At 47.0% G+C, this 15,535-nt stretch overlaps 1 protein-coding gene across 3 annotated transcripts; it reads right to left on the reverse strand.

The window, feature by feature from the left end:
• Window positions 1-1,138: 1,138 nt before the first annotated feature.
• Window positions 1,139-14,901, reverse strand: CCSAP (centriole, cilia and spindle associated protein). 3 transcript variants are annotated; one of them, XM_027454166.3, is made up of 4 exons: window positions 14,532-14,901; window positions 7,441-7,724; window positions 4,964-5,153; window positions 1,139-2,925 (listed from the first exon to the last, which is right to left on the reverse strand). In XM_027454166.3, exons 1-3 carry the CDS (start codon window positions 14,818-14,820, stop codon window positions 4,980-4,982), a joined length of 747 nt encoding a protein of 248 aa, XP_027309967.1. In that variant the 5' UTR covers window positions 14,821-14,901; the 3' UTR covers window positions 1,139-2,925; window positions 4,964-4,979. The 3 variants fall into 3 exon arrangements, with proteins under 3 accessions (XP_027309967.1, XP_038032538.1, XP_027309966.1); XM_038176610.2 differs by having other exon boundaries at window positions 1,139-2,958; XM_027454165.3 differs by having other exon boundaries at window positions 1,139-5,153.
• Between the last annotated feature and the right edge of the window lie 634 nt (window positions 14,902-15,535).

Genomic DNA, 15,535 nt, shown 5'->3' on the forward strand with positions numbered 1-15,535 from the left:
GGAGCACAGTTTCAGCACATTTCCCAGCAGCAGGGACTGTCATACAGCAGTCACTGTATTTCTCCCTGGCAGCAGCTCCCCCAGCACCCTCCCCACACAAGGCGGCCCCCACCTTGGGGCTCTGCTGCTGCCACCCACTGTTAGAAAGGCAGCAGCTGCCAAGGCTGCCTTCCATAGAGAATCTCAGTTCCTGCATGTCTGAGCTGTGAGGCTGCATTCAGTTACTTGGTTCTTGGCCTTGCTGGGTTTGCCTTTTTGCTCTAAGGATTCCAATACCAATTAATTTCTAGAGAAGATATATCTGTCTAGAGCTCCTGGAGAACATGGTTTCAGAAGATACATTTTTAAAAAAAAATCAAAGGGAAGATGTTTCTCTGCAACTTGAATCCTGTATATGCTCTTATAACTTCTACAACCTGCTTAGCAACACAGATTATCCCCTTTCTTTGTACTCAATTAGATACATCTCCAATAGGAACTATGCCTCCTGGGCCTTAAAAAAAGAACACTGAGAAGTTATTTGTGTATATGGCTCATTTGCATTCACATTCAATACACTGAAGGAATTAAGACTTAAGGGAAAAACTCATCACAATATCAGAGGAAAAACATACCTGGTAGTTTTAGTTGTATTCCTCATTCAGTATATATATACACTCATAGAAGCATATAGAAACTCAGTGCAGCCATTCTCAAATAACTAATTTGAAAAGTTTTCCCAGTTGTAACACCATACTTGTTCTAAGTGATGCAGCTTCTTGCCTTTTCCCCGTACTACGATTTTTTACCCTTTTTCCAGCTATAAAGGAAGATTCACAATTACTTCAGCCTGCATTTGAGACAGAGCCAAAACTGTAACAAGCTGTTTTTTTCTTAAGTTTATGCTACATTAAATGACTCATCTAAGGAAATTAAATTTTAAAAATCATGGGAGAGTTTTAGGAACAATGTAGGAAAAACTCATCTCTCAGGATGACTTGATTCTGTAAAGAGTGGCTTTAGTTACATTTGTCAATTACTCTCCATAAGGGGAGAGGATATGGGAGAAGCAGAGGCTGTATATAGTCTGCATGCAGTCTACAAGAGCCCTGTAGCAAAACTGAGACCCAAAGAACACCACAGCATAAGCACTCCAGGATACTGTGTCACTCATTTTATTCACATATACAAGTTGACACTATACTATTAAATATAGACAATACAGAAGCATTAAAAACATATACTATTAAAAACTTTAAAAAACACATATTGCTTCAAGCTTAGATGGTATCTCCCTAGAATTTTTAAAGTGATTTAAAGTGAATCCAGTGCTAACAATAGCTGAGGCAGCTTCCCATTCACTTCTACCCCTAATTTTATAGGTGCTATTGTCAAGGTGTTGAGTCAGGCTCTACATATGGCTTTGCTGCTGAGTGCACTAACTGAGCTAGAAAATAAACTGGCACATGCAGGTTATTGGACATCAGTCCTCAGATTGCTAGATTTTGGTCCTTATCAGTAAAAAAAAAAATCAGATGCCTTTATAGTTCAGTTAAACTGCATTTATACCATAAAAATTAGAAGGGCAGTATGCACTTCCCTAGATGTTAAAATTTGATTAATATGCATTGAGTACCTTGATAGAATTTGTTACCACACATTCAGGTCTGTCCTTCGCAGTTAAGTTTGGCTCTAAATTTAGGAATCACCTTGACTATCTCAGCTTCTAGTAAAGACCACCATAGTTCATAGCTGCAGAGATGTGACAGCAGTGACTGAACAGGCATGCTACTGTACTTCACAGGGACATTCATATGCAGTTTTCATTGCAACATTTCACATTGTAAACACGAGTCTTTACAACACTATAGTTAAATTGCAGCATTACACTGTGAAAGTCTTATTTCACTTGGCTGAGTGCTTTCAAAAACTGAAAGGAATAAACAGTTACTTTACTGAAGACTGGACAACTGAGTATTGACTGTGTTCTTACAAGGTTTTACTGGTAAAACAGGAGTGAGAAGCATTCATAACTTGGCTCAATTCTAAAGTCTATGGCAAGACAAATCTGAACTTTATTCATTGATAGGGTAAACATTATCTGGAATGGAAAGCAAAGTCAAACTTGATGCAAAGCAACCTGCTCCTTTATCTGTGGAATGTAGTTAAAGCTTTGACACTTGAAAGTTCTGTTTTCCAAGTCATTTGTCTGTTCATCAAATTCATGTTAGAACACTAGAAGAGTTTTCCAGACCTCAGCCTGGCACACTAAACATTTTGCATATACAACTTGCAGTTATCAAGACTATACTAGTTCACAGAGCCTGAGCAAATCTACTAACCACCTTTTTTAAAAAGTCAAATAATGCCCAAATATAAGAAAGCTACCTGATCAGCAGAATAATTTGCCCCTCACTTCAGGCATTACTCAGACTAAAGTTGTACCAACATAGCACCCAAGATTTTTAGCTACAGACCATTTAAAAAACACAAGTGACTTACATGATCCAGTTCTGTCACTACTATCTTCTAACTTACTTTTGGTGGGGAACTGCTCTTGTCCAGACTAGGATAAGAACTAGAATATTTCCTTAGTACACAGCAGCCCGGATGCTGCTGAAAGTTTCTCATGTTCTACAGAACACCTGAACGATCCTGTTTTGAGACTTTCCAGGTTTGGTACCCAGTATCCAAGGCAGAAGACATTTAAAGCCCCTAGTCCAACATCTAACAGGTGATCCATCTTATCCAAGAATGGGTACTTAAGGCAGGCACAGTCATCTTGGCTCCTCCATTCTCAGCGGGAAGAGAACTCTGGAAGCTGCCTTGGAAAGTGTGGCAAGTCCGTGACCAAGAAAACTGCTTGATGTGGGCACACACTGAGGGCACATAGTCCATCTGCTAGGGTCACGTGAGGTCTACAAAGCCAGAGGTGTACATAGCATCCTGGGTGACAGGAACAGGCTGTATTGAGTAAGGCTGGTAAATAGTACTGAGTTAGTGCTGTGATATTGTTGTTCAAAACTAAGGTGGATTTCTGAATTCAAAGTGTCAAAGCAACTTGAGTATCTTTACAAAAGCTATTTAAATAAGAAAAACAGCATGCAAAAAAAGTAAAAATCCCATGTGGAATAAAAGCATTTTGTCAAATAGTTTGTCTCAGTTTTGAACAGAGTTTTGAAGTTCTAGCAAGTTCTAAACTGTGGCCTACTAAGAAGTTGGAATACAGTCATTTTGCCATGTATAAACATACCTAGTCATGCTCTGCTTCCCCAGCTTTAGAAGCTGTAAGATCTCTGGTCAGTAGCCTGAACAAGAGTTATTAGGACTTGTAAAGCTTTATACTTGAAAATCAGGTTATAACTTCATGGGGTCCAAGACACCTTAGTAAGACTGAAATCAATGAAGCCTTTACTGATGTACAAGTTAATACTAGAAGGCAGCAGTGTTTGGTCCCTCCACATTTCAAAAACATCCACAACCAAACTCAACTACGCATCTGTCCCTTGTTGCAGCAGCAATTCTAGTCCTGCTTACTCACTGAGATGGTGCAGTGAAGCGAAGACAGGCACAGGCTTCTGCTGCAGAAGTGCAAGTGTGCTTACTGTGAGAAGTTGTCTAGTCTGTAAAAAGCGAGCTGCAAAGGTGTTAAAGGTAACCAACATACATAACACACAGCACATCTGAACAAAATCTTGAAGCTCACAACTACAGGAATAGTCTGCCTAAAGCTTAGTTATCAAACTGAACAAGTCATACACAGCAGCCTGAGGAGAAAAAACACTAAGAATTTGACAAACAATGACTCTTAATACATAACAGACCTACAAACTGAAAGCGTTCAAGCTCCTTTATATATATTTATTCTTTACTAAAAGGCTTCTTTACTAAAAAGTACCTCTCCTTCCTTCTGTAGCCCTCACCCCACTAGCAAGGAGTTCTGCACCAATTTGGGGGCAGAAAGCTTCTCAACTTCACCTACAAGCATCATCAAAAATAATTTAAGTTTTAAACCCCTAAAAGCACACTCATACAATACCACCACATGGAATGCATGTTGCAGTCTAACCCCACTGAGCGCAGATATTCCTAAATGTTAAAAATAGATTTCACTAGACAGAAGCCAGCCCACTGATAAACCGGCATTTACATGATTAAATGTAGAATAAGTTGACCACAAGCTTAATACAGTGGTGCCAAGTTGATCCTGGTACAACAAGCAACTGCCTATCAAGCAGCAGCTGTGAGATGATTGTCTACATCAGTTATTTGGTACAATAGGCACAGCAACAGCAAAATGATCCTGTAGCTGTTACCTGCTCTGATAATTAGTAGTTTATTACAATGACCTTTGTAACAGCAGTGAAAATTAGAAAGTATTCACCAGATTCACCGATTCAGCAAGTTTTTTGAAAGCCTCTATATACAGACAACACTTGGCATTTGCCTAAAAAGCATCTATGTTTATTAGTGCTGCTTACCAGACCTACTGGCTTCCCTGTTGCCTGTCTTAATACACTTATTTTGGTAGAAATATTGACTCAATAGTACTATAAATACAAAGGCACCTCCATCACACCTTTAAAGTTTCTCTCCCCTAATATAATACCACCTCCCCATGATTTGGAGGACTTAACTTTGAAGTAAGGGATAGCAGATTACTCATAACCAAGATCAAAAAATGTTTGCCTTGATTGCCAGTATGCCAGGCTTCCCCCTCCAGTCCCCCCACCCCCAAAACAAGTCAACTGAAACGCATTACAAAGATTCCCAAAAGGGGAATTGTTTAAAAATTTGGGTAGCTATATCTAAAAGCCGCTTCAAATGTTATGGCTCCAACTATACACCCCACTGTGAGGTAGGTAGCCAAGATAAAAATACTGTAACAAATATTTTAACAGCTGGAAACTCCCTATAAAAACCTTGCATAAGTAGTTTGGTTCCTTGCACCAGTGTCCTGATAGGCAAAACTTTATGATGATACCTAATGGAATCCAATTTCACCGAGCTCTTGCCGAGTAGCATCTCATATACTCTGTCATCCACGGGTTGTCTGGCGGGGGAGGTTTTATCCGGCAAGGTTTCTCTGTTTCTGCGGATCGTACTCGCCTCTGAGAAAGCTTCCTTTTCTCCACCTGTCTCCTGTTCTTTGCTCGTAGAGCAGATTCATGAATCTGGAAGAGCAGAGTTAGTGTTACAAGCAGGAAAACAGGCTAGGAACCCCCCAGGAAAGCCAAGGGGCACTTGCTAATTATCCCAACCCCCATTCTGAAGAAACAGGGTTTGCTAGGAAGATCACATTTTCTCATGTAATTTGCACCACTAATAAAAAAGAAGCACAAAACTTTTCCATAAAGAGATGCCTCAAATTCTACTCTGCAATATTTCCCCCACCTCATGGTGGGAAAGACTGCAAAAATTTAATGTTTCTCTGAATCTTAACTCTGACATTTTAAAAGCCTTGTTTCTCCTATTTCTACCATAGAAGATTCTTAATTATCCCTCAGTATGTATCCCTTAAAATCTAGGCATAGTAGTAACATCAATCCTTAGAGACTGCTCACTAGATACCAAATGTTTAAATATAAAAACCTGTGTCCTGATGCATATTCAAGTTATCATTTTCACCGAATTTGGTCTTAATAGCCAGCTTGTGTTTGCTTGCCTCTGTTTCCAGACTTAAAGATCTCATCTCAAGAGGAGAGCAACAACTTTGAAACATCCAAGAAAAGTGACCTAGGCAGGCAGTAAGCAGTACCTCCTTACGGAGCCACCCCTACTGACAGGGCACTACCATGGCTTTCAATTATTTAAGTGTTTGAGAGGAATCCTGCCACTCACTACAAATCAGAGACCCTTAAGAGTTCTTCAACTTTGTTTCTAGCATGAGCAATGTTAGAAGTATTCCACAGTATCTCTCTCTCCACTCAAGTTTGGCATTAACATCTATTGGGCTTCAACAAGGCACCAGTCAGCATCTTCCACTGCTGATCCAAGTTTATCAACCCAGTAACATTGTCCCTTATCAGGACAGGCAGCTTCTTCCAAAAGCTGCAGGTCCCGTTCCTCATTTCCTTAAGAGTTCAGCTGGACTCTCCCAGGAAGGAGAAAACGCTTCAAACCCTTTCCAAAACAGCCTGCTGGAAGTCAGCTGCACCTCACACATCAAGAGCACATCCACCACATTAATCCTCAGGTATCTTGGCTCAGGGATTCAGACTCAGAGATTCAGATCCCAGCTTTGGGATGCCTGGTGCTAACCGACTGCTGCTTTTCATGAAGTTCAGAATACAGCAATACACTTACAAGAGCCAGTTTTGCTGGTAGCACTATTACAGCCAGAAACAAGATAGCCAGGCATTAATCAGAATTTCCAAGTATTGCTCAAAACAGGTTAACAGTTCACAGCTACTGCAGTCAGATACGTCAAACATCTTGAAGTTTACCGCTGTAACTTTTCCTTTATTATTAATGACAATACTGTACTGACAGTACATAACTACAGTTAGGTAGATCTCTGCACTTTCCTCTGCTTCTCCCCTCTACACCTAACCCAAGTTCTTGACTACCACATAGAAGTGTTAACTCTAGTGAGGAAAGCATTAGCAGGAACCACAGGTGACAGCTCTATGCACAAGCACACCCAGCAGAAAATGTAGATACTTGGCTGTGACCAGTATGGAGATGCATATCCAGCATTCAGTATAGAACTGGCTTCAATCATAGCTTGTCATACTCACCTTTATTCATCTTATGCCTGTCATTTTTCCTGTGACACTGGTCATCAGTGTAGGCAGACAGGTTCCTGTCTGATGAGAACTGAGTTTCCTATAGGGTAGGAGGGCTCTAAGCCTCCTGAAAGGTTTGCGCATTCAAGTCTCCACTGTATGCTTGCCACACTAGAGGCCTGCAGGTACAACCACTGCTGCATTTTGATGGAGAAAGTACCAAAACCACTTCTAAAAAAAGTGGGTTTTGGTATCAACAAAGCTAGACTCTACAAACTCAACCGGATAATGTAGAAAACTGGCTGTCTTTATAAAACAGGGTTTAGCAACACAAAGACTCTGCAGCAAGCAGAGCTAGGCATCCAAACACATTTTTGTTTTTTTGACACTTTGAAAGCCTTTTCACAGAAATACCGTACTGTGCAGAAGGACTAACCTGACTACACTCTGCTCATACAGAACTCCAATCACAGCCAAACCTGGAGGGATGACACCAGCTCTCAAAGGAAACAAAGCAAGCCCCTAACTCCACTCCTGCATGAGATAGCATAGCCACAGCAGGACAGTACTTACAGGACAGTACCACCCACAACAGAACAGGTTGTTGAAGCCCTCAGTTTCCCAAGCAATGACAAATAAAAGCATCCTTGGAAGTTTTACCTAGATATTAGCCATGTGTCTTTTCTAGGCACTAAGTCATCAGTTCTCACTTAAATAGGAACTTTTTACTTACTTCATTCACTGAAGCAGAAGCACAGACGTTGTGAGTTTTCTGGCTTCCAGTATCTGTCTGTTTCTCTCCCCACCCATACAGAGCAAATGGATGCTTATTCTCCTTTGGTGCATCTGTCTTTTGAGGACTTTTGGCTGATCTTCGATCATTACGACTGGACAAGGCACTTCGGCTTGGACGTCGTCCTGTACGGCTGGTTTTATCTGCTTCCTTTGTGGAAGTCTGTTCTACAGTTTTTTCTTGCTCTTCCTTCTGATGCTTTTCTTGATCTTCTCTTTCTTTTTCTGAAAAAAGAAAGGTCTGCTTTGAGCTCCCACTAACAATCATGCCTATCTGCACAGCCTCTTGATAGCTCTGAAGCCGCACTTTCTTTTAAGCAAGTGAAGACGTCACTAATTCTACCGCAGCAAAGGCATACCTCACTCAAACGCCTTCACTCCTTAGTGACTGATATTTCCAAGCCCATCCCTCTGCACATCAGCTTCCACACATTTAAGTGTGCCTTTCGCTAGTGAGGCTACAGAAGCCTAATAGCTCCAGGCAGCACTGTAAATGCACTAAGAATGTTTCCAGTGATCTTCCATCTTCGCCGTTTCATCCTTTCATCTTTCAGACAGCGAACAGATGGACTGCTGAACGGCATGTAGATGCTGCCAGCCAGAGAACAAGCCTGATAAAGCTATGTAAAATAAAACGCTCATATTACAGACATCCACTGAAAGAGTGCATTTTCAAGCTCCCTGATTATTCATGCATACATCTTGGTTATGGTTTGCTGTTTACATCAGAGAGGGAAGTATGAACCAAAGATTTATAAAGCAATCAACATCACCCTTGCTATCTATTCAGTGAAGAATGCCTTGTGTTTAAAGCATCACACCACAGGCAGTGCTGCCCTAGACTAGTTTCCCCACCTTCCCTATCAGCATGTCACCACCCCCAGCTCCTGACACCACACAACAGGGCTGATATAACCAATGCCATTTTATACAGCAGTTACCTACAAGCAGGGTGATCAGCACTGAGAAAAGCACGCTTGCCCACCAGCACAATGAAAGCCCCCAGGGCTGGGCTGCCAGGATGCAGTGACTCCACCACCGAAGGAAGTACAACAGCACATGAGATGTTACCCATAAAAATCAGCATCTGCAGCTTCCAATTGGGCCTTGTACCAGAACTGCTGCTGGATGGCAAACGATACCACCATGGTCATCATCCTCCAAGGACCAACGGACTTGAGTGATTTTGTGTATTCCAAGTCTAGGTCATGACTATTGTGTTCCATGCGGATTACTCAGTACTTGGCCCGCACTGCAAAGGGCCCAGGTGATTAAAAATTAGGTAATAATAAAGCTGTGCTAATTGCTAAAAATTCTGTATGAGGATAAAGCTCTAATTATACTAACAGCTTTCTGGCCAGTTCCCTACCCAAGGTCCCTAAAGGCCCTGCCTGTTCCCATAGCACCAGGTGACAAAGGGGTGCAGCATTTGGTTTACAGAACCAGACGTTAAGGATCACAGAACCTAATATGCATCATTTAAATCTGCACATTTAGACTGATACTGAAGGCCAGATCAGCATTATACAAGACAATGTAATATACAATATAAGACATTATACAAACCGACATCATGACCCAGTCTTCCCATGACTTTTAGGCCAACCATGCCTTTTGTTTAAAGACAACCAAAGCCTTTTATTAACCTAGCAGCACAGCAGTCTGCTGCTAAGAGCTCTCCCTTCAAGGGGCTATCTTTGAGCTTGAGCTGCAGCCTTGCCCTGGACACACAACAGTGCCCTCAAGCTGCTTGCAGAGCAAGCTGAACACGCAGGACTCCTGCCACACCAGCTGCAAGCTGCCCACGCACCAAGTCGTGTGCTTCCAGCAACCACCAGCACACGCTGGTGTGTATGGAAATAATTCCTCCACTGCTATAGAATGAATTCGTCTTGCTTTCATATTGAGAGGTTGACCACAAACAACTAGAGCAAACTTCACAGCAGTACCTTCATTAAGAGCAGAAGGATTTGCCCATCCCATGACACAACAGCAACCGCTCATACTAATCGCTGTGATTTAGCTAATCAAGCTCATGCATGCCCGATCTGACACCGCTTTAATTTCATTCTAGCATCCACCCAGCTCCACCAGAATAGAAGTTACCTGCCTGTTCTTCACTCATACCCTCGCTCTGCCCCAGCAGGGTACAGGATGATCCGCTGCACGCCCCAGCACTGCCCTGAGGTGGGCTGCTTCAACTGCTCAGCTTGTTCATTTACTACTCACTGCCAAACCAGCACAGCACCTGGTGCTGGGCACTCCAGGCTGTGCAGGTGCAGCATTCAGAAGCAGATGCCACTGCAGCATGGCCAAGTAGCTGTTAGAAGTAGCCAGCAACACAGCAGCATCCAGAGTCCGATTGAGTGCCCCTAGAGAACAGCCAAGGAAAGCAGCCGGTGCCAGCGGAGTGACAGAACGAGAGCAACGAGTGGCCACATGCTGAAATATCAGACACACGGTTTCGGTCACAGCCAAGGCTGGATAAATGTGAAAAGCAATGACCCCAGTGTGGTAAAACACCAGCTTTGCGTGGCATCCTGGGCTCCAGGGCACAGCTTCACCGCTGACAAGGCAGCACATGCAGCCCAGCTGCAACAGGCAGCACAGAGACATCCCCTTGTAGCCTGTTACCTACAAGTTTCTCTGTACTGCCCGCTCTTAAAGAGGAACCAGCTTGGTCCTCTTCCGCATACAAGAGGCCATATCAGGAGGAGGCACTGTTTTGAGCATGTCAGTGACATTTCAAAGAATAACACAGTGAAGGGAGGACATGTTGCTGTCAAATATGCAGTGAGTCATTTGGGGCAGGATGGAATGGCTTCCTTCACAGGAGAGCTGCACCTTCCTTCTCCACAGGAGAGCACAACAACACGGGAGTTCACAAGCCACGGAAGATGGCATTTAGAGCCTCCAAAATACAGGAAAGCGGGGTCTCCGCAATCACATCGGTAGCCTTACTTCAAAGCAAAGACGAGCCTGGATGCTGCTCACTCGGATCCAGTCCCAGCTGGTGCAGAAATGACGAAGCCAGCCTGTCCCAAAATAGCTATAAAAGCATATGAGTAAATGGCACGCAGAATCCTGCTCAGCCGCCTTGCAGTAAACGCTGTATGCTGGAGCATACTATGGCACCCTGTGTGCACTTGCTATTAGAGCAGATACTGTAATGAGTGCACTCCTACAGCTCATTTATATGAACTCAGTGAAGGTACAAGGCTGATGTCTTCACCAGACATTTATTGAAATCTTATTTGAAACTTCAGCACATATTCCAGCAATTTCGTGAGGCACCCCTGTTGCAGGAAGGCAGCAGCTGACAGCAGAGAAGAAGCAGACCCAGCTACCAGCACCAGCAGCCATCTCCTGCCCCTGCAGCACGGCAGCTCCGACAGGCACTGCTGAAGGCGTGCTGCAAATAGAACAGGAAACCCAGAACCGACTGGCTGCAGCATTACAGGGATTAGCCACAATAGGGAAAAAGCTGGGAACATTTCAGAACTGCATCGCAGATGCTAAGCAGAGCACACTGGACAGGAGGGGATTAAGTGCTTAGCAGCAAAACAAGGCTGCCAGGCCCACCCAACAGGGCAGTTGAAGGCTCCAGCCCAGAAGAGGTCACCTAAGTCCTCCTGCATCGCCCAACTTACGTAACAGCTCCCCTCCACTGCCCCAACATGAGTTGGTGGAGCTTTTCTCCCTCCCACAGCACTGTGTGCTCTACCAGGCTGAGAAGAATCCCATTTCAAAGGTACTTCCAGCAAGTCAGCAGAGCCAACAGCCTTCCTATTAGACCTACAAGTCCCCAGGGATCAACTCTATCATCTGTGTGGGATGTCCGCCCCACACAGGGCTACCTCAGGTTCAGAAGCATTTTGTACCAAAGCAGGAAACTCTGGGTTCTGCCCCCAAGTCACCTTCAGAGCTCCCCTGTCCAGATACAGCACTGAAGCCAGGGTTTGAGAGGTGCCTGCTCTGGGAAGCCTCCTGCACACCAGTCCCCTAAGTGCCACCACCCCCAAGCAAGGCAGGTCTCCAAGGCCTCTTGAGAGGGCACATATTCAGTTGGGCACAAATCTGGCTTGACTCTATGGCAAAGCTTGTTTCCAGCCAAAAGGCACTCAAGTGACTGGATCACAGTACTCTAACCCCTAAGCTGACACTATTACCTCCTTCCCCCACCACCAGTTGCTCCTCCCCATGCACATAAGCCAGCAAATACACCTGCAGCATCATGACAGACAAGATCAGGGAAGAAGTTTGAAATTGGATCTTCTACTGAGCTGCACAAATCCAGATCCATCAGACTCTTGTGTGGCAACTGCTTTGACACCAGCTTGTCACCGCTGTCATTCCAGACCTCTGTACAGAAGTGTTGAAGGCAAAAATCACAATAAGGATGGAAAAATGGCTTAATCCTGGATGTGTGCGCAGCAGTATCATCTCACAAACATGTTTGCCTGCCGTGCAGCTGCCAAGAGCTCCTGTCTTTCACTCACCAGCCCACAGGGTTCCGTTGACAGGTCCGAGGATGCGTCAACTGAACCAGCTGATTTAGGTCGAGATTTCTTTGGATTATGTTTACCACACACCCATGCCTGGACATGTTCTGCAGAGCAGTCCCACCAATAGTGTCGCAAGCGAAGAGCCAGAAGGAATTATGCCAAATTTGCCACTCAGTGCACCTTGGTATCACTCAGCTGCCACTTCAGCATGAGATATATTGACAAAATGCACTTGCCCTCGTTGTCGCCTCAGAGTTTGATGCTGGCAGTACTTTAGACCAACACCACTAAACCTTGAAGTCAGGCAGTGCTGATTTTTGCAGCTTTCTGTGCTCCCTCATGGGTTGGAGCTGTGTGAGGAGCAGGTATTTCTGTTTCTTCTACAAAAACAAAACACTGCGTGTGGTAGTATTTGGACATTCAGCAACATTACTGCTGGCCAAACATACTTTGCCACAGCCACTTTAGATACCATGTAGCCAGAAATCCAGCTCCCCCCAGCACAGAGGGAAGCAGCAGTAGCCAGGTAACAACCAGGATGCTGCAGCGTGTGGGTGGATGCCAGATACAGAAGACAAAAGATGTCACTGGCATGAGCACACTCAGCTGCCCCCACAGCACTTCAGCATAATTAAGCTCCTCCAGAAAAAAAAAAAGGCAGTTGAATAATGCAAGATTCATAGGGTGGCAGTTTGTGTGTTATCTTCTCTGCACTTTTTAATTAGCCAGTCACTAAAAAGAAAAACACATCTTTAATTGCCTAATATTGAATGAGTCACTTGCTTTCTGATTGCACACTAAGCTATACACTGATATAAATTTCCACTTAATCCAGCTGCCTAAGCGGGGTTGTTCTCAGGCCTTTTACTAAGGCTCTTAAATGCCTGCAAGAAAATATATTTATACTAAGTTGCTTTACAGAGAAGCAAAGATCAGGTACAGATTTTTCTCCCATCGTAAATGGGAAGAACCTAAGCGAAGATGAGGTGTTCTCTTAGAGCAGCCACAGCAGAGTTCCACCAGCTACAGGCACAGCTGCCCAAAAGCTCAGAGCTGGGCAGGCTGGCATTGCTCTGCAGCCCCTTTGCCACTGAGGTGAGGGGACAGCCATGCACACACACAGGACAGACACACCCTCACTGGCCACAGAAAACACCTGTATGAGCAGCTCATCTGCAGCTAGCAAGTTTTTACCTGCTGCCAGAGCAGATCCAACTGGAATCAAGCCACGGTCTCTTCCAGACACAGCCACGGAGGGCAGCAGGAAGGCCAAGAAGTGCCCAGCATCCCCACACGCAGCCTCAAGCGTCACCAGCTGCCAGTCAGTCCAGGTCACAGCAAGCTACCTGCTGTGCCCCGCTGCTTTGATATGCAGAAGATCCTGGCTCCCACCACATCCACCCAGGATCAGCATGTGTTCAGACTGCATCAGAAGAGGCAGGAACCCAAAGGTCTGAGCCCCAACTGCTTTTGCACTCCCCTCACTAGAAACCAAGCCTCTAGCCCACCCTAACAGAGCACATCTTTTCCCACACTGACATTCCCTGCTCCTTCAGCAGAGATTTCTCAATGCTGCTTCTCAGAGCTGCTACATACTTGCTTCTTCCACACGTACTCTGCAATATGACTTTCCTGAAGGCACTACAAAATACTACCTGAGGAAAGCAAGATCAGACCCACTAACAGTGTTACATTCTGGTTACCTGGGGTGCTTTCATCAGTGTATGGCTGCGTGGAGATGGAGAGCTGTAGTGGGGCAGCCAGCAGCAGAGCACACCTTCAGCTCCTTCCATAACTATTCCTGATGCCTTGCCATCTTCCCCCAACACAGATGTTACAAAGTGCTATACCACCAGCAGGCACTGAAACACCGGTCCTCCTGAGGAGCAAACAGCTAACAGAGCTAAAGCTAACGTGGTATTTTTAAGGGTAGTGACTGCAGCAGAGCTGTGAATATCAGGGTACAGACCGTTCTGGTAAGCTCAGGCCCCAGGGGACATCACACCAGACGATGTGATCTCCCCAGGCCAAAGCAGCACATCTAACCCCAGCACTAATCCCCAGCAGCATGCGGCTTAACTCCCCGCTCCCTGGGCATGCAGCTGGCCCTGAGCAGGCTGCACAACACCCGTCAAGCGGCTGCCGGATCAAGCCTCATTTCAGCATAGGTGAGGCAAGGCATTTTAGGGGATGGGAAGTTAACGGTGTTGAGAGCTCGGTGGCAGCGCTACCTGCCTGTCCATGATTTTGGGGGGCCAGAAGGTGCCATAAGCTACCAAAAACCACAACAGGGCCGGTTCTGCCCCGGCTACAGCCCCGGTTTGCTGCCGCTGCGCCTTACATAAGCGGCGGCTCCATGGCAACGCTTTCCATAAGCGGCCGTGCGGCAGGGCGCCGCTCCCCACAGCCCCCCGCTGCCGGCACCCACGCCACAGCCGCCCGCGGCCGTTGGGGGCGACCGTTAACGGCCGGTGCCGCGCGCCCCCCCTCACATCCCCCCCCTCACCCCCGCCGCCCCCGCTCCTACCGGGTCCGGGTGCGGGTCCGTCCCGCCCCGCCTCGCCGCCCGCCTCCTCCTCGTCGTGCGCAGCCGGGGGCGGCGAGGGGGACGCTGCGGTGCTGCTGCTGTTGCCGCTGCTGCTGCCGCCGCCCTGCTGCCAGCCGTCCCACAGCCAGGGCCGGTGCGCCTGCTCCAGCAGCCGGCGGCTGAGGCGGTAGCGCAGCAGCTCCAGGTAGCAGGCGCCGCACGCGTCCCACTGCGGCTCCCTGAAGCGCTTCATGTACTCCGTCTGCACGCGCCGCGCCGGCACCACCATGGCGGGGCCGCACCGGGACCCGAGGAGCCGCCGCCCGCCGCCCGCTGCCCACCGCCACCGGCCGGGCCCCGCCCCGCCCCGCTGCCGCGTTTAAACCCAAACGGCGCCGCACGGGCCCGCCCCCCGCCCGCGGGCAGCCAATCGCGGCGCGGGGATCCCCCCGCTGCGTGACGTCACGGGGGTGGCAACGGCCCCTCCCCCGCCCCCTCGGGTCCCGTCGCTGTCCCCAGAGCGCAGAGCTCAGCGCCTGCCCCCCCCCCCCCCTCCCCTCCGCTCCCCTGTGAGGGAGCCGCAGCCGCCATGAGGCCTCCCCGCAGCCGCTCCTCGGGCAGAGCCCGGCCGCGGGGGGGCACTGGCGGCCTTCCGCAAGCCCGTGTGGGCGCCAGGGGTCAGCTCCGAGCAACGTTTGTGCACTGAATTTTTCCTTATTCCTCCCCAAAAAGGCTCTGTCCCCAGTTGAGGCAAGCACAGCTGCGTCAGAGCCGAGCTCCCCACAAGGCTGCCCCCAGCCATTAACACAGTGCCTCATACACAAAACACCAGAACTCAAGCTCCCATCTTCTGCGTTTTCTCCCCAAACTGCGCCCTTCAGAGCTGCTCCTCATACCGGCCCACGGGATGTTAGCTCATCATAAGCAACACAGGGTTGTCAGCTGCCCCCGCCCCTCCCTCCATTGTACCAGCCTTGTTTTGGGGCCATTTGCCCTTGCTGGCA

The sequence above is a fragment of the Anas platyrhynchos genome, chromosome 3 (genome assembly GCF_047663525.1).
Source record: "Anas platyrhynchos isolate ZD024472 breed Pekin duck chromosome 3, IASCAAS_PekinDuck_T2T, whole genome shotgun sequence".
Classification (NCBI taxonomy): domain Eukaryota; kingdom Metazoa; phylum Chordata; class Aves; order Anseriformes; family Anatidae; genus Anas; species Anas platyrhynchos.